Source organism: Tympanuchus pallidicinctus, unplaced genomic scaffold (genome assembly GCF_026119805.1).
Source record: "Tympanuchus pallidicinctus isolate F22 unplaced genomic scaffold, pur_lepc_1.0 scaffold84, whole genome shotgun sequence".
Lineage (NCBI taxonomy): Eukaryota > Metazoa > Chordata > Aves > Galliformes > Phasianidae > Tympanuchus > Tympanuchus pallidicinctus.
The window spans coordinates 69170-95851 of record NW_026294807.1 but is presented as its reverse complement, the minus strand read 5'-3'; the positions used below and the strand labels follow the sequence as shown (position 1 = coordinate 95851).

Genomic DNA, 26682 nt, shown 5'->3' with positions numbered 1-26682 from the left:
CTAACTGCAACCCATCCCTGCCATGCCTTTAACCATGTTCCTTAGTGCCACATCTCCACAGTTCTTGAACACTTCCAGATGGCTGCAGCCTCTCAGTTGTGAACCAGTCAGTGCTGTCTTTGTAGTTTAGAAACTTCCTTGGGTGGGACGGGCCTTTGTTACTGGTTGCAGCTGTGAGGATTAGTTGTGTGTATGTTTGTCAGTCGTGAGCAGCCTGTGTGTGAGTCCCACAGTGACTTGGTGCAGAGCTTGGCTTCACCTGCTCTTTGCTGGTTGGGTCTTTTCTAGTGTCAGAGGGAAGAGTGAGACCAGCTGGGAAACCAGTAACAGAGCTATAGCCCAGACTGCTCTCACATAATGCAGGAGTGTCTATCTTGCTGCACTCACAGAAGTACATACATATATTATCAACTTCTTTCTCATAATACTCATCTTTTAGTTTTAGACTGTGAACTTCACAGCTTCTCTTTGCTCAGTTGGTGTTTCTGGGTCAGTTAGATACTAAGTAATGAACGCTATTAAAAATGTGTTTAAAGCTCAGAGGCCTGGTTTCTATAGCTTGTACAGGAAATCCACCTTTCCAAATGCACATTTCACACTCCTGATTGCTTCGTCTGTTCCTGTTACACATGCGCAGCAGGGAGGAGCACACACTGAACATCCATGCTTGCAAGGGAAAATCTACGTATGGTTGGCTTAACTACATTGTTCCCATTCATTTTAACATACTCTGAATGATCAGTGACACTTGTGAGTGTACGATCCCCTAATAATAACTTATTATAATATATAATTATTTTATATATATGTACAATATATATATTATAATTATAATAACTAATAATAACTTATCACAATAACTTATTACAACTTTATTTCAATATTAACCAGAAGCAAAAGTTCAACAAGATCAACATTAAATTCAAAATTCCAAATGAGTCAGAAAACAGTTCCTCTTCATGAGGATGGAACTTTTACAGTATTCAGAAGTATTCAGAAATGCCTTAAATAACACAGCTTTTTACTGTGGAGTATGTTTCTGAAAACTGTCTCCTTTCCTTTGAATAGAAAGCTGAGTGGTGCCTTGGAAGTGCAGATATGCCCTCCCGTTGAAGTTGGCTAACATCACGCTGCTGGTACAAAGCACCTTCCTTGTCCTGTCTTTTCATGGCTTGCCTGACTGAAGCAAGCAGCATCTGTTCTACAAAACAGCCCGAACAGCAGTAAAGAAATAATTCTTTAGAATCGGTACTGAAGGCAGGCAGCAGAAACACTCTACTCTGAGCCTACTGAAGGGAGACAGACTGGGGGTCAGGGCAGCTCATATAATATTTATGTATGAATCAGTCTCACCCTTTAATGCACCAATTCAAAACAAAAGAACTTCTTATTGTTATTAAACAAGTATTTCATCAGTTCTGGTCCAATTATGCAATGAACTGTAACTACAGACATTTTATTCACTCATATTACTCACTACCAGAGTCTGAAGCTTATCTCTATATAAGCAATGAAACTTACTTGGAACATACACAGGCATATCCACTTGCAGTTTGAATTAAAGAACCCTTCAGAAACTCACTACCTCATGAAGGCTAATGTGTAATATAGGAAGTTTAGTTTAGAAACAGAACTTGTTTAGAAACACAATTTCTACTTTTCAGAAACATACTGTTTATAAAGTGGAGATTTCAGAAGCTTAACAGCAAATTTACACCAGGTCAGTGTTTCAGCAAAAGAAGTTCCTTGCAAAGTCAAAGTTAACTGTATTAAAAGTTACATAAGTCAAATAACGTGCTTGTAAGTTTTATATAGAAGTCAACAATGCAAGATCTGATTTTCAGAGATCATAACACGTTTTCCAAGTGCATGGTTGAATCCGCATACTCCCTTAAGCCATTACTGACACTTGCTCATACTTCTAGGATTCGCATCAGATCACTCACAAGCCTACCACTGCTGCCCATTTGCAGAGATCTATGCTTGGATGCAGGCTGCAGCTCCCTCTTCTGCATTAGCTCTCTTGGCATTTATTTCTGCCAGTGTTCGGCCAAACCGAGTCCACTCATCGCTGCGAGGAACTGCAATTTGCTGTGGACAAAGATAACATTATTTAAGCTCACCAATGTATACAACAGAGCTGGTTTTGAACAGCAGAACTCATAAATAACATCCAGAAGAGCTTCCAACAGAACAGCTTGCCTTTCTTAGTGCAACTTCTGAAGTAGTCAAAACATCAACAGCTCTAACCAATGAAAGCAGCAGAATTTGAGGGTGATGTATGTAAGTATGCAATGATATCGTGACAAGCTTGCATGAGACTGTCTCTAAGGAAGAAGATCAATGCCATGTCTGCAGCCAGTCGGCACATCATGTGCTACTGCAGTATGCACGCTTACAATAGCAACCACTTCCTTACAGGATGAAGTCAAGACTGCTTCATTTCAAAACTTTTTGTTCAATACTCCTCAAGCAATTGCTTGAATTTACACGAACCAGTTATAAAGAACATGAAATCCCTACAAACAAACCTGTTAATGGTTTCATCTTATTCCACCAGCCTGAAAATCAGGTATTTAGTTTCTGACTGGTGTAGCTGCCAGAAGGTATGCTGAAAAGTTATAACAGAATATGTGAAATAGGCACATAAAGGAAATGTTATTTTCCCCCCGCCCTCTCATCACAGAGAGGGAAAGTTAAAAGCAAGTTGCAAAATGCAAGTCAAATAAAAGTTGATTGTTCTGTAATGCACTTTGCACAACACGCGGCATACGTACCTCTCCCACATCATATACAAATATTTGGCCCTCTGAGTCACCGACAGCAATCTCTCTCCCAGTGTGTGTCCATCTCACATGGTTCAGAGCAAGATTGCCCTCTAGAGTAATGCTTGCAGTTGGCACCTGTATTCATTTGAAACATACTATTAAAATGCACAAGGATTTCCTTAATCAAAGACTAGAAAATACTTCATCCATCAGCACTGTATTAAGCAAAATGCTGGACCTGTCAATTTACTCAGTCTGTGGGTCTCAGATGACTCTCAGTGGCCACATGCTATCACTAATGATGTGACCAAAACAACACAATTCCTGCCCTCTGACTTGATCAAAATGCACACCTGCACTCCTGCCATGACACAGGAGCCATTCACCTTGTAGCTCTGTGAGAGAGCAAGGAAGAGCCCTGGGACTTCAGGGAATACTATGGACACAGAGCAGGGATGAAAGCAGCTGTCTTGGCAGTCCAAATCCAGACCAGAGGCAAGAACTGAGTAACTGACTTAAAAACCATGCACTGCCCTACGCTTTTAGAGAAGCCCTTTCTTCTGTATGTACTTTTGTGAAGGTGAAATTTCTAATTGCAGAATATGTCAGAATTATCCCTTGTCTATCTCTAACAAGTTTAGTCTTGGAAAGGATTTATACTACAGGTAAGTACATAGTTTACACCAGAAAACCCAGACACTCCATCCTCTAAGTTTAGAAGCAACTGACAATTTCACTGAAGTTATTACTATGGCAACAGCAACATGGCACTAAGAACAACAGTGGTGTCCTGGAGGCAGGTTTCTTCAGGCTGTTAAGCTGTAGGCTGCCAAGGCCACACTGGGGAAGGCCTAAAAGTCACTTTCACAACGTGGGCTGGTATTAAAGCAGATATTTTACATTCTTGTTATGGTTACAACAATTTAATTACTGCTGCCACTTGTAACGGCCAGTCTTTGGAATTACTACACTGCAATCAAATTAAAATATTCATTAGGCAGAAACTACTGGAGCTTAAGAATATTGAAGGACAACAAAAATACTTTGAACTCTTGTTACTTTTCCAAGTGCACAGACAATTTTCCACCTGTCTCTGACTGCTAACTTGATTGCCTCACCTCAGTGTCATTGTTGAGATTCCACAGGTCAAGCTGGCTCATCCCATCCACGCAGGCAAACAGGGCAGGGTGCGTTGGAGACCACATAACATCATAAACATAATCGAAGTGCTCTTCAAATGAGCAGAGAGGTTTGTTATTCTGGGAAAAAAAAAACAAAAGACATCATGCAATATCCCAAGTCTGCAATTCATATTCTGTCAAGTAAGGCAAAACACAAAACTTATCCATAACGTAAAAAACCCAAACAGCCCCTGCAAAAAGCAGCCAGAAACTAAGTGTATTATCAAAGATATACATTCCAATGCACAAAGTCTTATCTTGGAAGTTACTATAAAGAAATCAGTAGTAAGCCAATACTGTAAGAGATTTTAAACTTAACACAATAAAAATTTTGTACATCACGAAAAAGCTAATTCCATGACAGCACTGTGTTCCTCAGGAAATCAGCACAACAGAAGAGGAGGTAATTCCAGCAAGATGAATACCAGGTGTGTCAATTGCAAGTCTCTAAATGCAGTTTGAGAATTAGTTTTGGTGCTGTCTCCCAGTCCTCCACAAAATCGTAGCAAAACATTTGTCTTATGCATTAAATGAAGTAACTGAATTTAACAATGACTGGTATTTGATTACACTGTAATCACTGTTGATAACAAAGGGCAAAAGGATGAACAGAATGGATCAGAAGTACACAAATGATGTACAATCTGAAAGCAAAGACATCTTTATGTTGTTAATTAGTTTTGTTCATCAGTTGTCTTCTCTTTGCAGTAAACCAAAACCAAGCACTGGGAATCACGCGGACTACTGGTAGGGATCTGGAGAGCTTCACACACTTTGTCTTCAGTTTACCTAAGTTTCCTGAGTTGAGCAGCTTACATTATAGCACCACCTTGTGCCAAGGACTATGAAGAAAACCACTGAACTGTCTATTATAGTTACCTTCGTGGTCCAAAGCTTTACTGTCCAGTCAAAAGAAGAGGTGACAAAAAGATGTGAGAAGTCTACAGGTCCAACTGCTGCATGGCAGTGGATACCTGTGATTGGTCCCTGGTGTCCTTCAAACATCTCATTGATTCCAGCTTTGCTGTTTTAGAATATATAACCAAAGTTAATTTCTCTGAAACCACACATCTGCAGACAGAGACAGCACTGAAACGCGTTTTAAAAATAACCTCAAGAAGATTTTGCTGCTTTGAATGGATGTCTGCCCAACTGCAAAGGCTTAATCTCAACAGGCTCACTGAAGACCAGGCTTGAATACTGACTTCAATTTCAACATTTTTCTTGCTCTCTTTAAGTGCCAAAAATCGACCATGGGGTGCAGAGACTCATTCAGCAGGTACCGGCCCACTCACATTTAACTGTGTTGTTTTAAAGCAACAGCTAAAACTTTGAATCATATAAAGAACAAATCCAGACTCAGGAACAAGCACAAAACTCCCATTGACTTAAAAGAGGAGCTGCAAGTACAGCTTGTGGACACATAAGGGTTCAGACATAAACCAGTAACAATATATCCCTAATAGTCTCCTATCAGAAGTGATGAAAAAAGAGGGGTGGGAAAGGGGGGGGTGGGGGGGGGGTGGAAGGGGGAGGAAGATAGAAAGAATGTTACACAGAAGTGATACAATTTCAGCTATTCTGGAGCCAAAAAGCCCTGCAGCAAGGGTGATGTGTATCTGAGATGAAACCTGGACACTCAGTTACATTTACGAAAGCAATTGATAAGATACAGTCAGACAATTTCAAAATAGATTGAACAGCAGGAGAACAGCTAGCCAATGTAAGATTTGTGCGTGATGTTACTGCACAATTATCTACAGAACTGATACAAAGTTTGGAATGTTCTGCTGCAATTGAAATGAATAAAAACCTCAGTGACCTGCGCTGCCCCCATCACTGCAAACTCCTGGCCAACGCAGAGAGCATAGGACCAGTTCTGTAATCAAGCTCCTCCTGGTTTTAATGAAGCTCTTGGGAAATAGCCTGCACTGGAATTCAAACAGTGCTATTTCAAAGATTGTCAAGAACAAAGACTAAACGTGTGCTAAAAACAATTCTAGCGGTGTAAAGCATACACGGTCCCATCATTTCACAGCTTTTATTTCCTTTGAATAATTAAAAGCTTTTATTCACCTCCCGTGACGGCATGCAGTATAGACTGAGCCTTCTTGACTTCCAACAACAAAGTTGTTGACATTTCCAATAGGGAAGGACATGCAAGTAACAGCCACAGCCTCGGACTGTTTGTCAACCAGCTCCATGCTATCCTGTAGTGAAAACACCAGTAACTTGCTTTAAGATATACAGAAGAGACACTAACGGTTACAAAGTCATTTAGATTTCTCTAGATTCGTTGTCGTTCTACTTCAGTAGAATTGTACAAGAATGAGTTCTCTCTTGTGCTAACAGCGAATATCATAGAATCATAGAACCACAAGGTTGGAAAGGACCTACAAGATCGTCTAGTCCAACCGTAATATAATTTTTACAATGTTCCACAGGGCAGAAAAGGCATTTTATCCAACACCTACTAAGCTTAAGTATAAATGGGTATTGTGAAAACCTTTATTAATTCTTCTCAGATTCATTAAGTTTGCATAAAGTATTTATACAGCACAGATACTATACATACCCAAACTTATCTTACCAGTGGCCGGGAAAGCATGTCTAGGCTCCAAGCGCACAACTTCCCATCATTTGAGATACTGATCAAGTTATGAGCATTCTGGTTCCCAACAACATTTAAACAGTAGACGGGGCGCTAAGAATTATGAAATCATATCAGAAAAAGGAATTACAACTGTAGAGCAGTTAATGCACTACAAAATATACAATGTCATTTCATGAAAGAGAAAAGGTTGATCACAGTATGGTACAGAGAATACTCCTGTTCTTCAGCGATAGCACAGGAAAACATAGACAAACATTTAAGCATTATCAATCAAGTGCTTCGGACAGAGTTTCCTGGAGGTTAAATGCATCTTAACAAGAAACAGTCTTTGTAGATATTTCACCCCCTACCGTGTGAGCAGCAGCTGAAAGTCGAGTTCTCTGCACTGGAGTTCTCTTATTGCTGCGATTATCCCATAGCACGATCTGGCCCGAGTACGTGCCACCAAGCACCAAATTGGGATGAAATTTTGCAAATGTAGCTGACATTACTGGTGACTGAAAGGGGGAAAAAAAACAACAAAACACAAAAATACACAAAATCCTATCATTCACTGATGCTACATCTAAAACTAAAAGAAAACCTGTCCAGTAAGTTCTTTGCTTTGATTTGATATACTATTTCATTGTTCTGTCACATGTGGATTCTAAAACATTTTGTGAACACCAGTAAGTACTTAGTTCTAACTTGTGTTCAGAAACAGAAGTTCTCTTTTTTTCCCCACCCCGTTCACATGAATTCGTTTTGCTCCTAGCATGGTTTGTTAGCAAGGGAAGGTCCAGTAATGCACAAGCTAGTTATTCATGTTTTGCCACGGTCTGTGGTCATTCTTTCCATGAACCTACAAATCTGTCTCAAACATAACTAAGCTACTTTTACAATCTGGGCTTCGACAGTAATCTGACAACACTGGATTACATTTCGATTCAGCTATGCAATTTTTCATAAATACAACATTTTGAAAGTAAAGTGGCTATTTCAGGCTTGAGATAACGGAAGAAATTTGCAAGATTTTGTCTTTCTGCATTTACTGAGAAGCCTCCATCTGCCTGTTTCACTTGCAACATGTGTTTCTAGTTTTCATCCTTGCTCCATATCTCCTCAGGCCATCTTCATTTTATTCTGTAAACTAAGCTCTAGTAGTATACAACTCTGCTCAGTCTCCATACACACAAACCTTCTTTGTGGTTCAGCCACTACACAAGAAGGTTTTTGAGCTTTCAAGTAAATTAAAGTGAGTTCTAAAACAAGACTGAATTCTGAATGGTCAGAAATTCTACAACAGAAGAATGTTTCTAAGCTGCGTTCTTTAGCTATCACCATCAGTTTGCAAACACATTTGGTTAAAGTGAATGCCAGCCCAATGAAATAATTATATTGTAAGGAAGGTAGATGTCCAAGCTCATCAGCATAAAATCTTTATTCTCACGTGACAGAACTGTACCTGGCAATGAAAGATGTACTCTGGCGCAGTCGTCTTCATATTCCACACGAGGGCCACTCCATCAGGCTCAAAAGGTGCACACTCATTGTTGTTGTAAGAGGCAACAAGTAATTCTGGGTACTGAAAAATGGGAAAGATTTACAGTGAGCAAGATGATTAGCCAGTGGTCCAGACAATCCTAGATTCTTTGTTCTGTGCTGCCAGAACAGGGATCAAAGAAAAAGAGAAACAAAAATAACCTTAAATAATCTCTGTGAGAAATGGCATCAGTTAAAACTGCAGTTGTTACAAATTTAGCTCATAGACATTATTAATGGGCACATTAAATTCTTGCTCTTTTATCATAACCTACTTTTATATGTAAAACCCACTACCTTTAATAGAGCTGTCTTCTGAAGCTAATGCTTAACTTTGAAAAGAAGAGCATAAAGGAATTACCAAACATGCTGAAGACTTTCTCTTTATAATTCAAAGGTTCTACTGCTTTTCACATAAGATGTAAATTCTTTTTACTATCTGCAAACCATGGACAGTTTAAGAACTGTATTCTAAATGTATTCTAAGGAATGCATTTAGAAATACAGCCTATTTCAATTCTACACTCAGAAGGTTCAAGTGGATGGAACGAAAAGAACTTAAAGATGACTATATAACATTAGTGGCTTTTTTTTTTGTTTTTCTACCTGAGAGGACCAGTCCAAACAACAGACAACACGATGCTTTGACCAACGTTCATCAAAAAACTTCCTATTTAAGGACAGTTTTGCTCCTGCTTGAATCTCCCTGTGAAGGCAATTAGGGAATGTTCATCTCTGACCACTTTTTCAAACAAAAACATTGTACGTTCACAGTAAAGCACTCAGCGTTCACATTACCTTTCTTTGTCTTCTAAGTCTCCTCCACTGCAGCCGATTTGTTCAGAAAGGGCTCTTTCGACAATCCTCGTAGAGTGGTCAAAGAAACTTAAAAACTCTTCAGAATGCAGAATTTGTTGCTTTTCCACTTCTGTAAGTTCGTGAGGGGCAGCTGGAAAAGGATTACAGGCTTCCTATAGCACATACTTTCAGAAATTCTTTCCAAGAAAGGGAAACAGCAAACAAACAAAAGTATTTATCGCAACGCACAGTGTTAGAAAACTTGTTGCTTAACATCCATGCACTTTATATTAAGTCATCAATTTAACTTCAACTCAGTGGAAAAGTTAAAATGTATTAAATATTTTTCTTTGCAGCACAAAATGCTGAGGTGAACCATACCTTCCTCCTCCTTTTCCTTTTTGAACGTTTTTACTTCCTCGGGTTCAACTAAGGGCTTTGGTGCAACCACATCATCATCTTCCTCCTCATCTAAGAAAAAAGTACAACAAGACTGTCAGTGTTTTTATAAAGGAACAGTACCATTCTGTAGGAACCTCAACATATAAGAGAGTTATAGTTTAGCTTAAAATGGATCTATTTATAAGATGCACATCCCTGTATAACATCATCACATACTCTGCCTGCAGCTGGATTTTAGGTGCACTAAAATACGCACCTGTATAAGCTGAAAAAAGACCCATTAAAAATTGTAAAGGATCCAAAGTGGAAATCTCTCTTCCAACCATTTATGATTCCACGCACAACCACGTGGTTGATGCACGTTCTGTGTAACATGCTGACACATTAATGCTACAGAATACAGAAAAATCAAACGCCTAAAATAGTCTATAGCACAGCTGCTTACTGGGGATCTGAAACCATCAGACTAATGGGTCTTTCCGTGGCACAAAGATGGCTTACATTAGCTTTCAGGTTGCTACTCTGAGAGGCAAATTTTGCTGAAGACAATAACAGTGATACTACATTTTTTCTGTCACTGTAAAGGTGAGTCTCATTATCTGCACCGTGTTCGGCAATGAGGACTTCATAGCAAAATGTCTTTTCTCTAATTGCAGCGAATAACGAACGTTACTGTTTGGGAACGCTGACAGGGCTTAGAGCATTTTCTGCATTCCTGCATTTTATTCCTTGAAAACAGTAAACCAGAAAACAAGTTTAGATTGCTTTGTGTTGTGGAATACAGGCTTCCTGGCTTTTCTTCATCCGCTTTCCCCATATAAGCTTCTGAAAAGACTGCTTTTATCAGCTAAACAGCTACATCACCTGTCTGTAAGGGAACAGCAGCGGGAGTCTACTGCATGCCTCACCACAAGGAACAAGGCAGTATTCAACATGGACTAGGTTTGTTTGTTGCAGCCATCTCCCCGACCCACTAACTACAGCTACCTAACAACAACCACAAAATCCATGCACACAAGAGAAGCAAAGAAAAAGAAAGAAGAAAGCCTGGCCAAGGGATGGGAACCAGCTGCCAAGCCAGGGTCCCAGCAGCCAGCCAGCCAGCTGACTAGATAGCAACAACCAGATGGCACTGCTAGGATTGTCTCTCAGCTATGAGGTGGCGAGGGGATGGCACAGCACTTTTCTGCCTGACTGCTTCTTTCCCCAATGGCAAGCCTGTGCAATTACCAGCACTCCCGGAGGTCTACAGACAAGCCTTTACCCTGCAAATACAGCTTGTAGGCCATACCAGCTGCCAAACCACACACATAGTGATAGGTTTAAAGAGGTCTGAAAATCTTTCTAACTCCATAGTGTAGGCAATAAAAGTATAACTGTACCTGCAGGAAAGAAAGCTTTAAATGACACTGCATAATGCACACAATAATACAAACTCCAACTTAATCAAAATGATAATGATGTATGCCAATCCTACATTACTTGAAATTGAGCGATTTTTACGTTCTGACAAGTTTACAGAACTAGGATAAATGGCACGAATGATTTCAATATATGCTCATACTTTTGAACCAAATGGTGAAGGTTAAAATCTTTCCTTTCAAGGGCCTCAATCAGTCACAAAGGAAAACAGTAAGCACTGTCTTTTCAGCCAGCCCAACCGCATTTGTCAGCCCTTTCTCCGTCAATGCAACCAGAGCAATCAACCTGCCAAACATTCAGAATGGAAAAACAATCTGAAAATACAGGGTATAATGCACCTGCCAGTGAAAATGGCCATTCGAAGAAAAGCTAGTGATCTCAGTGACCCTGCTGAGGAGGCCGTGGTGCAAAGGGGGAAGAACGCGTAAAAGAATTCTTAGTGATCTCCACTCTCTTGCACATTGACACTTGCTTACAAAGCATGCCAATTACAGCTTTTGTGCTACTTAAAAATCAGAAAGCTTTTTGGGGCAAAATAATCACGCAGAGAAACAGAAAGACACTGCTCCTTTTAGATGGGCTCGCGTGTACTGCAGACAAGTAATCTGAACACCCTACAACTCGCAGCAATTCCAAAACTCGTAATTCTTAATGTCAAATCACTGTAAGTGTGAACACGAATTAATTAAAAAAACACAAAAACATAATGCAAGTTAACAGATGCTATTTTGAGAACAACAAACACAGGACAACAGATTCAAGTTATACTTTTATAAAAATGGCCCCCCCGCTCTCCCAGCCAATCAATACAGCAGACTGAAGTCGTGCCTTAAATTCAGAAATTTCGTTGGGCTCACCATGGATACATTATTCCAGCTCTGAAAGTCCCAGATGAGAAATTTCAACCCGACCCCCGTTAGCCATACTACACTGATTCTAAATACCATTTTCAGTGACAGGAGTCAAACTCTTTTCAAATGCAGATGGTCAACCCCTTAGTGCTAAGTGACCTTCTAATCTACACATTTTATTCCAAAGATCATATAGTTGATTGCTCGTGCCTTTTAATGTTCAAAACATAAATGGCATATATTACACAGAGATCTAAATTCCTTCATAGTACTTGCACTGCATACAGCCAGCTGATATTACTGCACTGAAATGCAGGATAAGCACTTATTTTAATACTCTCAAAGTATCAGACATGAAGTTGAACATGTCATCTCACTGTGATTTATCTGTAACTATCTAAATCTTAAAACCGCCTCTGCAAAGAAATAAGTCATGTGCAAACTTTCTTGGATCCCAGGAAAAAAAAAGTTGTTGACCTCATTACCCAATAGTGGAATGCCTGCTTCACCAGCACCTGCAGTCCAAAAAGGCACTATGATGCTGTTCAGAACAAGAGCTAAGAGGTTTTGGTTGTACTTCTCTTTTCCCTCACATACCTGGATTTTATTACCTAGTTCAGGTGATGGTGCTTCCAGGGAATCAGCTAAACAGCAATGTATTACCCAGCAAACACTGGCAGTTCAGGCATACAATTCCTAAAGAAGCTGCACGTCTAGCAAGTCAAAGATCCACATGAAACACTGGTATACATAGTTAGTGTCAGCTATATGAATACAGAAATCTCAAAGGCACTGGCTAACTTCATCCTCATTATTTTCTACTGACTGTACCTATTGGCACTTCAACTGTCAGCTACCACATACAGTTCCTTATTTTATAAAAACAGCTGGTAAGAGTTAGGGAAGACACACGGCTCTGGACACTGGAAATAGGACTCTGTCACATCAACATATCGATGAACATTCTTTATAACATGCCAAGTGATTAAGTCCATGTTTTTTTCTGACAGGAAGCTGGGAATCCTACATTATCAAGCAAGCAAGAAAGAATGCTTCACAGGCTGCCACTTCCACAAGGACAAATTTCTTGTCAATGAACACTAAAAGCAGGTTTAACGAACCACAGGATTTTGACTTTGAGTTTACATCAAAATTGTAAGGTATTTTGGCAAGGTGGAAAGAAAAGCAGTGCTGTATATTAGGCTGCACCCAGCGATAACGCTACAGAGTGAAGTTCCAGCTGTCTGAGTAATCTGTTGCTGCAGAATAGGTTGATCAAAGTTAAATCATCTGTGAAATGGGTGGCTTTTGTTAAGCAGAGATATCTTCATACCAAGTTTTCCCACATATACTTCACTGTACATTTAAGACCTACACAGGGCAATATGTGAATGTATAAGGCTCTGTTATTTCTTCTTAGAATATCAGAACATAAGAACGGTACATTCACAGTAAGCATCTGAGCATACATTCAAGCATCTGAGAAACCAACATACACCCCCAGGTTGTTGTCAGTCTGCTGAAGTGAGAATTAACAAGACAGAAGTACTTGGTATCTTCATTCTTAAATGAAATTCTCAAATTCCTCAAGAAGTAAAGCTAGTGGAGCAATACTGTCTGCAGCCAGTGCTGAGTGCATGCGCACTGCACTGTACAGTGACACCAAGCAAATACCCTGTTTGCTGGGAAAAGTCTTGACTGAGAGGTAAGCAGAAGCGTATTCAACTGTACAGCTATCTTTCCTTACATTAACCACTTCAAGGACTCAAGAACACATCTTTCTATTGGCTGTGCTGGTGACTTCTTCTCGTGCATATTCCAACTATAGCTTAGCAAATCAAAAAGCAAGAGACCAAATAGTAAGGCAGACAGCCAGGCAACAAGAACAGATAAGAATAACGTCTGCACCAACCATTACTGAACTCAGTAGCCAACACAGGACCTGCAGAACGTGAAGACATATTCCAGAATACAAACAAATCTGCTTCTCTGTTGCTAAAACTGCTTCTACTCCAGTCCGCTAAAAAGAAATAGACGTACAAAGGGAACACAGTTTCAAATATATCTTCAGAGAGTAGATCCAAAGCCTGTTGCCTGATAAGAGTATGCCAAGCAGAGGCCAAATAGTAATCCTAATAACCAGTTGACCATACTAACTGAAAAGCACATCCACCAAAACCGGACAATGCGAGAAGCAGGCAGGAGTGTTATACACAGCATCGTGGGAAGTGAGAAATAGAATTGGACAGCAGAAATAGGGATGGCAGAAGGAGGATGCTGGGGAATGGAGCAGCATAACAGTATGTTCCTGTTATGATGGTGACAAAAATTACTGAAGTGGTAGTAATGCTGTAGAGACCCAGATGTTAAGGTTCATTAGTTATGAAATAAGGGAGAACAGCACCAAGTGTGGCACAACCCTTAAGCCACAATAAACGTAATTGGTCCCTAATCCAAAGAACAGGTCATCATTACAGATTGAGAAAAACAAAACAAACACAGCATGTTAGGAAGGAGGAAAAGATAACTATTGTCTCTGCTGCATCCCTTGGAACGACAAACCATTTCATGACTACATTTTATTTCTTTCACATGATAAATACAGCTGCTACAGTAAGATTAGAATACTAAGGCTATTGAAAAATCTGGAAAAAAAGAACAAAGATGTGAAAAAATTAAATACTGAAGACATGTTTTGATGAAAATCTAAACAAGAGGTTTTGAGCACAAAGATATCTTCCCCAACACTATTTCTGTGCTTCTCCTGTGTGATGGGCTTGTATGAATTGAAATCAGAGGAAAAAGCAGTTGTGGTTCCAATCTTCGTATGAGAAATCCTTGAAATACTGTGGATTTACCTTCTAAGCCTACTTTGGACTCGGACATCCTCCTACAAAAACTATGAAACACGCTTATTAACTTCACTTGGGGAAACTGAATATTCCGTACAGTACAGATAAGTTGCATCCCGTAGCAGAAAATTTCCTACTCTATAGAAAACTACATCTATCCTAATCATAAACTGAAATTGATTTCTAGGAGACGTCTTGATTTTATTCTTTTAAAGGATAAATTAAAAAAGAGCCACCTTCCCAAGACAAACTGTTTCTCGAACACTTTAAGGACATAATAAGGCAACATATTAGTACTTGAACTCTTTGCACAAAGAGGCAATAGTGCCACTGGCACTGAGGTCACATTCGAGCTCCAGCACCAATGGCTGCATGCAATCTTGACATACTTTCAAGTGGAGATGTGGCTCAAACTGGTTGCAGCTGACAAGATATGGGAAGAGTTACTCCATATTTAATTTGCCTAGGATGGTACAGCGTATCTGTACTACACAGAAGCACAATGATACAAACTTAGTCTACCTCTCTTCTCTAACTAGAAGCACATGGAACTGCCCTGGCTTACGTTTTGGAACAACTGAATGCTGTCCGTTCTGTCAGCGTCTGAGATGAGTGACCTCTGCATTTTAAAACCAGAACCAGTCAGGCGACAGGAACTCATTGCTTGAATTTAGCTTTCTTACAGCAAACCCCAAATGGGCATCTTCATGCTTATAACTTAAAGCTGACCTTCAAAGCCTCCCCTGTGTAACAGTCACTTCATTTGTTGTGCCACAAAGGCTTCTAAACAATTACCAACTCTTTTAGTTTAAAGTTAGCTTTCTTCTACTTCCTATCTGAACCACCAGATTAGTTATAGCTTGAATGTTTCTCAGCTCAGCTCACAAATTGAAGTATGCAACCACCTGAGACACAGAGAAGTGCTGCAGTGAAAGTAGCAGAACTTTGCTATATAAGTTCGCTAATATAAATTCTAGTAACTTTCTTGTACATGAGAAATAGGCAATCGCATGCTCCAGTTTGGGAGATCTTGAAGAGAAAAAGCTTTCTAAGTTTGCAGTGGACAGCTACTACATACACTGCAGCAAAAGCAAATATGTAACTGGACAGAAATTCAGCTAAACTTTTCTGTGGGGCAACCATCCTAGGAAATTAAGAAACGAAACAAATAGGATTGTTATCTTGCAGCAAAGTCAGCACAGTACACCCTACAGCACAAAAGGACCTAAAGCTAACAGGACTGCCAAGCATATCTAATGAAAATGTTTCCATCATCCTTTGCACAAAAGCATGGCACTAGCAGCATTTTAAAGTGTCAAGATACAAGAATTAGGAGAGGTTGTTCTCTCCACTTTATGGATATGCAGTGAGAAAAAACATACCTGCTGTCACTCCGTTCACTCACTTTGTTGTATAGATACAATGCTTCCAAAAAAGTTCTGGGGGAGTTCTCAATCCAAAATATATCCTACTTTCATTTATTGGTTGACAGCTACTTAAGAAACTGAATGCCTAAACATACACTGAGCAATAAATTGCCATATTATCAGTAAGAGTAATGCTACAATTAAACAAGATGTAGAATGCCAGTAACGCTCTTAAGGCAGACCTACAAGTGTTTAGCAGTAGAATTTATACAAATTATATCACAAATCAACAGCCATTCTACCACATTAAGTTTTGAGATCAAAACTGTTGGCTCTAATTCAGCCAATCACTAAAAAAAAAAAAAAAGAAAAGAAAAGAAAAATACTGCATTAACATTCACCTTCCTTTGGCTGAGTCACAACAGGTGTTTGTGTCTCCTTTGCATACGTAACAATTTCCCGAGGAGGAAAGTCAACTTGTGTGATTTTGGCCATTCCAAGTTCAACAGGTCCACGTCTACATAAAATTAACAGAAACATCAAGGAAAAAGAAGTTAACTTCACGAATTACTTTGTGTTCTGCCTACAGTAATACAAAAATCATCAAATCACAGCATAGCTTTGTGAAACTTAAGACCAGCGGAAACTTATCCCTGAAAAAGTCACAAGATCACAATCAACACTTTATTATAACTATTATTTAAAGTCACTTATATCCACAGCTAAGACAAAAATGTGCAAATATACACAGGTATCTCAATTAAATGATATCACTCTAAAGTTTTGCTCTTTGCAGCTACATACAGTACTGCTACATATGTGAAATACCCATACTGTCAGTGGGACAGATCTGCCTGCATGAGCTGTGTTTGTAGGGGTTTTAGGACTTCAAAACTTAAACAAACCAGCTTCGTTACTCTGAATTAAAAAGCATTTTTCTAGATTATTTAATTTTGTCATCATTTTTATTTACTTCTAAGATGCAGGCCTGAAGGTCACATATTGACAAATGACTTATCCATGGTGCAATACTCCAGTGTACATCACTGGAAAGCTTCAAATATTCTGCCTTTAGCTTATGAGACATGTCAGAAATATGGAAGCAGCCAGGATCAAATTACAATGCAAAATGTATTTCCAAAACCAACAAAATATTAATTCAGTTTCTGTAACATTCTGCTCAACCTAATTATCAAATGTACAGTAGTAATAATCCATTTTTCTTTTAAGTACCTATATGAAGCAAAATTTCTTATTATTTTCTAAGTTAGAAATGGGAAGAGAAAAGGAAAAGCTTCTGGGCAGAATCGTAACTCAGAGCATAACGGTTTCATTATGTGATTATAAGGAGTTACAGCTTCTATAAACATATTTGTCATTTATGCGCATCATAAGAAACGAGGGGAGTCATTCCATTTTTAAACATAGAGTTATTCTAAGCATTATCAAGACAGTACTGTTAAGTTTACATCTTGCCAAAGGAAGACTCAAAGAAAAACGTTAGTAAGAAAGCTCTTTATTAGAAATAAGTATGTCACTTACATTAAACAAGACCAACATTTCCCATTGTGAGCCAACTGCACTACATCTAAGGACACTAAACCTCTCTAACTCACAGAACAGCCTCCTAACAGTAACTCAAAGTCTGAAGAAAAAGAAAGTAAGCTCTTATGCTCATTATTTGCAAGTGTATGAAAGAAGGAATATAAGCAATCTATGCAATACCCCAGATCGGAATCAGAGTGGAGCTGAAGAACTGATGGATCAGTATCCCAGTGCAGCAATGCAGCAAAAAAGGCCAGAGATTAGTGAAGCAAATACACACTATGAAATCCTAGAGTTACAGTAAGCTTACAGTTATTTCATTGTTCACAAGAAACGAAGCAACGTAACATCACTTAAAAGAAATTCAGCAAATATTCAGTGCAACGATACATGCAGTCAATGCAAAAGTTAAAAAGCAAAAACAGACCCCAGAGCTATTAGGAAAGAATTAAATTCTTGTAAAGACTGAAAGGTAAAGATCTGCAAATGTAGCTTTTATGACAGGCTAATACAGATATTTTAAACAGTGATGAGAACTACTAAGAACTTCCTTTCTAAATCTGTTCATATCTGTCCATGCCTTAAGATGACAGATTTGTTAATATAACGCAATCTTGCCCAGAGCAGTAAATATGTGGAGGAAATGGTCATATTGGTAAAGGAAATGAATCAACACACAAACCTTTTGGTAGAGGGGCAAAAATGCATTTCCACTGGGAAAGAGAACTGCTAGAGTTTCCAAGCTGTGACATTGCAGTAAGTACGGGTTAAGCACTGCCTTGGGCTTCTAAGTGTCATCTGTGTTAGAGCCAACTCCACTCAGATATTTAAATCCCATGGAAATAGCAGACTAAATATTAGTAACACGTTACAAAGTCCTGCTCAATAACAAACAGAACAGATCCACTTGAAGCCACTTTCATATTAAAAGAAAAATGAAGTGGAAACTTGCCTTCCCCTTCGTATTTTCATTTAGTCCAACTCCTGCTCTCAGACAGAGTTTAAGAACGACCACATAAGAGATTAACAGACAAATATGCATTGATTTCAGAATGCAAATATGCATTCTGATTTCTTAGATGCTATGTTTTAAAACATTTTAAGATTTTTAGATGTTTTACAGCAAATCAAAAAGAACCCATTATTCTACTAAGGCAAGTCAGTAAAAAGTAGGTTTCCACTTGTATCCCATCCATGGCAATGCTCTTAGAAAGCAAGTGCAGAAATTCAAAGGTAAAACTGATTGCCAACATTTATAAGCCATGTAATGAACACTCAAAATTGTGAATGCTCCATTTATTACCTCATTCTTGTAGAGAGTGTACTAGAAGAATAGCTAGTCACACTAAAAATAATTATTACAAATCCACCGTACTCAACGGCCAAATCATTCTACATAACTTACATTACATCCATTGCCATAGCTTAATATCTGAATCTCTAAAACCTTTATGTATGTTTTGTGCACAAAATTAATTATTCTGCCCGTGCTCTTTCTTTATGCACCTAATTTTGTCTTGATGAAATAGACAAGTTTGGTGCCCAAGACTTCAGGCTGGAGATGGTTTGCACAGATTCAATTTTCCATGGATACAAAAAATGAAACAGAGCAAAGCAAAGCACCACCTACTTAAGGCTTAGCTCTTACTGAGGTTACCCTCCTGCTTTTCAAAGTTTTTTTTTTTTTTAAAAGATGAAATTATGTTCTACAAGTGTATACAACAAAAAACACTTGCAATAGCTCTTCAGTGAGACCAGGGGTAACCTGCCTTACTTGCCTTTTAAATAGTTAACAGAACAAGTACTACGGTACTTATTTTTTTTCCTCAAATATTGTTTTAAGAAAGTAATGTTCAGAGATACAATAAATCTATTAGTTATGTATCACATGGATATAAAACACCGTTTCTTTTGTTTCCCAGAAGTTTGTTGCACCTTAAGTGAATGTATATATCAAATAATCTATTTTTTTTTAATTCTAGGAAGCAAATTTAAATAGAAAGTGACAATTTGATAGCCGGTAATAACAGATCTCAAATAACTTATAGCCCAGTTGAGAACAACACTACTGATTCTTCAGTTACATGACAAGTGATTTCCAACTGCACTATGAATAAGCTCATCTGCTAACAAATCTGCACCCGAGCATTTAGAAAAACCTTGAGGCTCAGACCTGCTGCTTGCTGTATTCCTCTCTACCTGTACTGACTTACTGGTTCCTGCTCAGAATTAAACAACTCGTAAACCTTTGTGCAGCACATGAAAATCTTGACTATTTTCAGGCAGAGATGGCATGTAGTGACACAGTCGTAACCCACGTGCATACAAGGATTTCCTACAGCCCTTCTAAAAGATGTTTCAAAGTGGTTTAAGTATTCAGTCCTTCTCCAAAGCAAAGACTCATATAAGCATGAATGTAATTTGAGATAGCTGTGCTTTAACTAAACTTCACCCACAATGTATATTCAGGAAATTAAAGCATATGAGTAATTATCTTGTGGGGGAAAAAGAAATATCAATATTAATAGGCAAGCGTTGCTTGTGTTCACAGACTGGGCCTGAGAAACAGTAAAAAATTTTCACCTATTAATCTCCACTCTGAATTTGTAGTTTAACAGAAACATTTGACAAGGAAGCATTTCTGAAGCTGTTATGCACAACACATCGCTCAAAGGGATAGAAAAAGCACTGGAATTGAAAAAAAAAACCCAACCATGGCTGTACTAATGCCATCCTTTGGCCAAATGACAGAGATCCTAAGTGGTACAGACAAGTTCTGAAAATGGCTACAAGGTAGAAGATCTTGAGAAATATAGTTCTGACTATAAAACAAACAAACAAACAAAACCCACCAACAACCAAAAAGTAGAAACAAGGCAAAATTGGTAGACAGTATCTCTTATTAGATCAAGTGGAATGGAGGGAAGGAGACAGCCTATATCCATTAGAAAGCTGAAAAGAGCTCAGAAGTTTGACCCCTTAGTTGTTTTACTGTCAAGAGACATTCATGCTTACAAGGATATTACCACAAGACATTCAGACTCTTTCAAGTTTAAGCTCTAAAACTGTAAGTTTAAAAAACTCTAAAGATCACATTAGCAATCTGAAATTCATTCTGTGCAGTCGCATTTCAAATGTTAAAGTAAAGCACTTCTGTAAGCTAACCACTGTTCACAGATTCAATATGATTGTAGAGTCGACCCTTGATTTCTTAAGTTTAATTATCCTGAATGTAAGCATTAAGCCCAACAGCAGACAAGGTGACATACCTGGATCCAACAGCGCCATCGCCGGAGTCCTGGCTCCCAGCCTCACCTGGCGTACTCACGGATTTGGAAGACGGAGAGGTAGGAGGAGGGACTAAAGAGTGAAACAGACAGGTATCCGCTGTCACTACTCGCAGAGGTTGCACAGCTTAGGATGTTTTCAAATTAATTCAACATGAAGTATTAAAAAAAGTGATGGCAAACAAAAAAAAACACGGATGAAAATGAATAATAGAAAGAGAGGGGAAAAGATAATGTTAACATTTCATGCTGGATTCCATGCAATTGTTTGGTATTTATGCATCTGGTGCATACAAGAAGATATGGACGTAAAGGCATTAAAAGAAAAGAAAGGAAAATAAATCTTTAAAATCTGAACTTTTAACAAATGGTAGCACCAGTTTTCAAAGGGTTTTTCCACCAAATCACGTTGCTTACACATCAAAGAAAAGCACTTGTTAACATAGCTCTGTTCTCAATGTCTATTTTTTCAGAAAACTAAAAGTATTTAGCTTTGTATCTTTGCTTCTGATCATATAATCACAGAAGTGCAGACCAAAAAAAAGTGGCTTTGTGATGGAGCATATTTTTGCTTTAGCTGTAACCAAATCACCAGAGTTCAGTGCGTCACACGGATGTTTGTTAGTGGTGCATTTTACGGGGGAATCTTCACGCTTCCTCTCTTTTCACATGACAAGCAGCCTGGTACTGATACAGCAGAACTTGTTGATAGAAGTCAGTTCATTCCCATCACTTAGATGAAGACTGCAATTACATTTTATGAAGCAACATGGTTTTTTTTTGAAAGGATACGTAACAACAAATGATTACCATGCACTCATGCAATTTAAGCAACACAAAGCTACTTCAAAACACCTTTTAACTTTTCTTTTAGAAAGTGACTTTTATTTTTCAAAGAAGCAGTAAAACTTATTAATGAACCTTAGGTTTATGCTTAAGAATAAGGATGCACGTTCAAGTTTCTTTTATGCTTTCAGAAATGTGAAACATTCATTGTACAGATCCACTCCTTAGCAACACTAAACAAGAAACTTCAACCAACAAATTACAGCTACTAATTGGTATCCATCATGGCAGGGCGAGTATTGAGGGAGAATTCTGAATTCAGGTATGCAACATTTCAGGAGAATTTCTTGAAATCACCACTATGTTGGGAATTCTGAAGAGTGCCTCCATCCTATCCCAAAACAGAGACGTGGTTCTGGTTGACAGAAATTCCATCCTGAATTTGAAAAACAGTCAGGATTTTGACTGTTTTTAATTAATGGGCTTTATTTATTAAAATCGCATGCCTACAAGGGGACTTTCATATTCATCTGAAAATCATATAGTTATACTTCATAAATACATAAGTGTATATGGATGCGCATGAAGCTTTCATGTTCTGCAACTCACCGTCACCACCTACTGAACAGTTTATACTAAAAGCAAAGTCTGTAGGCCTGTACATTCCAACGTTTCTGTGCATTACTGGAAATGATGGCACTTTAACGTCACCCTCTTTTAATTGAACAGGTGAAATTAGCAACTTATCATCTCGAACTGCCTGCACTGCTCTCTCTCGGGGTAAGCACGCCAAAAAAAAAAATCAGTAGCTTCGTTTGATGCCTCAGTGCCCTCTGGTGGCACTATCCCAGTAGAGCATGCTAACTTGAAAGTTCTTCATTCACTAACAAGTGGTTTCTTATAAAGAGGATAAGCATGCTTTTTTCCCTCTATCTTACCGTAAGGTTTCTTCAGTGTCATTTGCTGTGCTCTTATAATGTGTGGACTGTCCAAAAACAGTTGTGAAGATGTAATCACACAGACATAGCCATAACCAATTACTATTACTTTTTGTTTGCAAACTCAGCTGAAACAGACTCTTGTCACCAACGAGCCAAACTGAAAACCAAGTTTTAACTCCTCTTTGATTTCAGAACTAGAGACAAAAAAGCAGAGTTGAAGTATCACCCTTTTCACCTTCATCTTCCAAAGGGAGGCAGCTTAGTAAATAAAGGCAAAAAGCAACAATACAATAAACCAACTCATAGAAGAGCAGCATAGATATGAATAAATATGAATCCTTGACAGTTAGATTTTATACTTAGCTTTGCTACTTCTCCATCAAAATCAGTCAAGTAGTCAGTTTAAGATAAGGAAAAATTAGGAAATAAAGGGCAAAGCAAGAAAATGAGCCAATGTCATAAGAAAATCTCAGAATTAAAGACTAAGCATCATGGAAAGAGGAAAAAAAACAAACAAAAAACATCAGAAGAATAATGTGCAAGAGGAATATAATATTACATGTGTAATATTATAATCAAAACACTCCAAATAATCTACCGAGTTGAAAATCCATCTTATACAAGCATTACTAGTGATACGTAATGAAACAATATATAATCGCCACAAATACGAACAACAAGGGTAAAACATTTATCTCATAAAACACCATGAATATTCCTACCGACAGGAGACTCCGGTGTCAAGCCCACGCTCTGAAGTAATGCTTCAGCTTCTCTTCTCTTCTTTTCAAGGTCAGATCCTTCTTGAACAGGAAGAACATCCTTCTTCTGATCAGTCTAGAAATCATTCAATAATTGCATTAAGGTACTTAAAAGGCATTAAGAACAGTTTCATCTTATTTCTGAGACCTAACCACTATGTTTTCTGTGCTGCTAAAACCTATAAGACACATTACACACCTCGCTAATAATTCTGATAGATCTTTCTGTAGATAAAGTAAAACCAGGCAGGAGGAATTAAGAGGTTTTGTAGCTTTAGTACTGTCTTCAAGTCATTTTTTTTAAAGTTTCTTTAGTAGTTCTGTTCACGTTGTTTTATTATCTGCTAGATTTCACATGCACACACAAAAAAGGCATAAAATGACACCCTTACTCACATGCAATTTAGAAATAATGCGGGCTCTTCAGTGAAAGATGCTGATCTCTCCATTTTTTCCCAATTTCATTTAACTGCTCACACAACTACATAAATTTAACTCCTAGCTTAAGTGTCCACAAGTCAGTCACTGGCAAGCACGTATTTTTAATTCTTATTATAGAAATGCCAGACTTCAACAGAAGCAGCAAAATCAGTTACAATAGTCCTACAGAATAAAGAAAGTTTCCTCCCATGACTGCACATTATACCTTTGACCTACTGTACATCTTTGAAAAAAGCCTCTTCCAAACTTGAGAGCAAGTCCCCAACTGATAAGCTACTGTATCACGGGTGGAAGCACAAGCACAGGCAATGCAGAACTACATCATCATCAGAGCACAAGTGCAGGATTGCCCTGAATCATTTTGCTGGCAAATGCCTGGGCTTTAGTCATACGCTAACTGAGAACATCTTGAAGATTGTAACTAAAAGAAGAGACGTCATGAAGAGGTGACAGAGCACACCAAAGTACTTCAGCAGACATTCTGTTTATGATGTATAATCCCTTTTCAGGAGAAATTTAGCAATGTACCACAGCCTGTCACATAACTTAGCAGAAGGAAATCAAGCATAACAAATCTTGAGTAAGAGAGCCAAAGAACACAGCACGCTGTTTGTATGATAACAATACCGACAGTTCCTACAGACATCTCTGAAACTTCATTTTAGAACGGAGTTCTCTAAATTATGCCATTGCAAATAATGAAACAGAGTTTTTGAGTAATACTTCAGCCACTCCTCACAGTAATTTCATTAACAATGTCCCATGCACACAAGACTATCGTGCTTATTTCTAAAAACGCAAGCATTTTCAAATACTTTACCGCATGGATAATTCTAAAAATCAAGGTTTTTTTAATTCTCACAAAACATAAGCACTACACTTGCACAGATCATTAAATTGACATTCCCTAGATAACACACAGCAAACGACTAAGTGAACCTTCTCTTTTTAGGCACGTTACATATGTTTGGGGCAAGTTACATAACCAAACAGCCAGCTTGCAAAGAGAAAACAGTTTCTCACTTCTTTTTCCTTTCTTTCTTCCTCCTTTCTTTTCTTCTCCTCTCTGATCTGAGCCAATCGCTGCCTCTTGCGCTCCAACTCCGCCTTCAGTTTACTTTTGTCAGACATGACTGCAACACTGATCAACACAGAAATCACTCCAAAAGGTTCTGTTTGGTTAAGATTGCTTATTGACAGGAAAATTGCTATCATTAACGTAACTAGGCTAAGTGGCTAAAGACAGAACAGTGAAAAGTCCTAAAATCATAACTGAAGTTACATTCCTGTTTTCACACTTAGCAGATTCTCACTGCTAAAAAGATTGATTTAAAAGACAGAAGGATGACAAGGTGACAGCACCTTTTCCCAATGTATTTCTGAAGCTTTTTTGAGACACTACTTTGAATGATACATGGAGCTCTGAAGACGAGGTTATATTACATTGCACAGAATTCCAGGACAGGACAGGCCAGAATTCCAAGGCAGGCAGGAAAAGCCGTGTGGGCAGGCAGGGCCAACAGCAGCTACATCTTCCTGCTCAGCACATCCACGCCAGGAACCAAAGCACAGGAGTGGCTCCAGCACGGCTGCGGGCCCCACAGCTGTTATACACACACAACAGCGCCGCAAGCCTTCACAAGTGCAAAACAAGAACAGCCACACGTGTCTGCACAGCACACCTAAGAGCGGAGCTCCATGCAGGCCTCCCACCTGAACCCTGGCGCACACGTCGGCAGCTTTTCAGCCACGTTCTCTGCCAACATGGAAGGGTTAACAGAAAATAACGCACCGCCGGCACTGCAGAGCGGCAACGGCCGGGCCGCGCCCTGCTCCCAGGCCCACCCGCACCCCTCACGGCCGGGCCGGGTGGCACAGCGGCGGCACGGCGACCCCGGCCCCGCTGTGAGACCCCGCGCACCTGCTGGCGAGACCCGCTCGGCTTCGTGCCCTCCAACCTCGGCTGGGCCCAGCGCCCGCTCCGCTTCCCCCCGTCCACAAAGGCGGCGGCAGCAAACGGCGACAGCCTACAGTGGGCGCGGAGGCTCAAACCGGCCGCAGGGGGCTGTGAGACGCGGGACTTACGCTACTGCTGTAGCGGAAATGCTGAGTCGTGGCCTGAAGCAGTGACTGAGCAGCTGGCGGGAAGGCAGGGCCAACCCAGGGCAGCTCAGGTGCCTGTGTGATTGGAAGGGGTGGAGCCAGGATCCAGCCCTCGCCAGACCTCACTTAAAAGCTGGCAGTAGTCGTGTGAGTATCTTGCTGGAGATCCTTGTGTGCTTGAGACCTTCTCAAGGTAAGTACTTTGATTTTAAAATAGTCGTTTTCGTTTCGTTTTGCAAAATAGTCGTTTTGCAAAATAGTCGTTTTGCAAAATAGTCGTTTTGCAAAATAGTCGTTTTGCAAAATAGTCGTTTTGCAAAATAGTCGTTTTGCAAAATAGTCGTTTTGCAAAATAGTCGTTTTGCAAAATAGTCGTTTTGCAAAATAGTCGTTTTGCAAAATAGTCGTTTTGCAAAATAGTCGTTTTGCAAAATAGTCGTTTTGCAAAATAGTCGTTTTGCAAAATAGTCGTTTTGCAAAATAGTCGTTTTGCAAAATAGTCGTTTTGCAAAATAGTCGTTTTGCAAAATAGTCGTTTTGCAAAATAGTCGTTTTGCAAAATAGTCGTTTTGCAAAATAGTCGTTTTGCAAAATAGTCGTTTTGCAAAATAGTCGTTTTGCAAAATAGTCGTTTTGCAAAATAGTCGTTTTGCAAAATAGTCGTTTTGCAAAATAGTCGTTTTGCAAAATAGTCGTTTTGCAAAATAGTCGTTTTGCAAAATAGTCGTTTTGCAAAATAGTCGTTTTGCAAAATAGTCGTTTTGCAAAATAGTCGTTTTGCAAAATAGTCGTTTTGCAAAATAGTCGTTTTGCAAAATAGTCGTTTTGCAAAATAGTCGTTTTGCAAAATAGTCGTTTTGCAAAATAGTCGTTTTGCAAAATAGTCGTTTTGCAAAATAGTCGTTTTGCAAAATAGTCGTTTTGCAAAATAGTCGTTTTGCAAAATAGTCGTTTTGCAAAATAGTCGTTTTGCAAAATAGTCGTTTTGCAAAATAGTCGTTTTGCAAAATAGTCGTTTTGCAAAATAGTCGTTTTGCAAAAT

The 26682-nt window shown here is 39.0% G+C and overlaps 1 protein-coding gene across 1 annotated transcript; it reads right to left on the bottom strand.

Moving 5' to 3' along the window:
- Positions 1–1599: 1599 nt before the first annotated feature.
- Positions 1600–24988, bottom strand: LOC128074193 (cytoplasmic dynein 1 intermediate chain 2-like). Its single transcript, XM_052669804.1, has 15 exons — positions 24561–24988; positions 23058–23172; positions 20591–20681; positions 16178–16293; positions 9264–9353; positions 8883–9033; positions 8691–8790; positions 8008–8127; positions 6914–7060; positions 6540–6653; positions 6026–6159; positions 4829–4973; positions 3887–4027; positions 2778–2903; positions 1600–2091 (listed from the first exon to the last, which is right to left on the bottom strand). Exons 1-15 carry the CDS (start codon positions 24750–24752, stop codon positions 1978–1980), a joined length of 1896 nt encoding a protein of 631 aa, XP_052525764.1. The 5' UTR covers positions 24753–24988; the 3' UTR covers positions 1600–1977.
- Positions 24989–26682: the final 1694 nt, after the last annotated feature.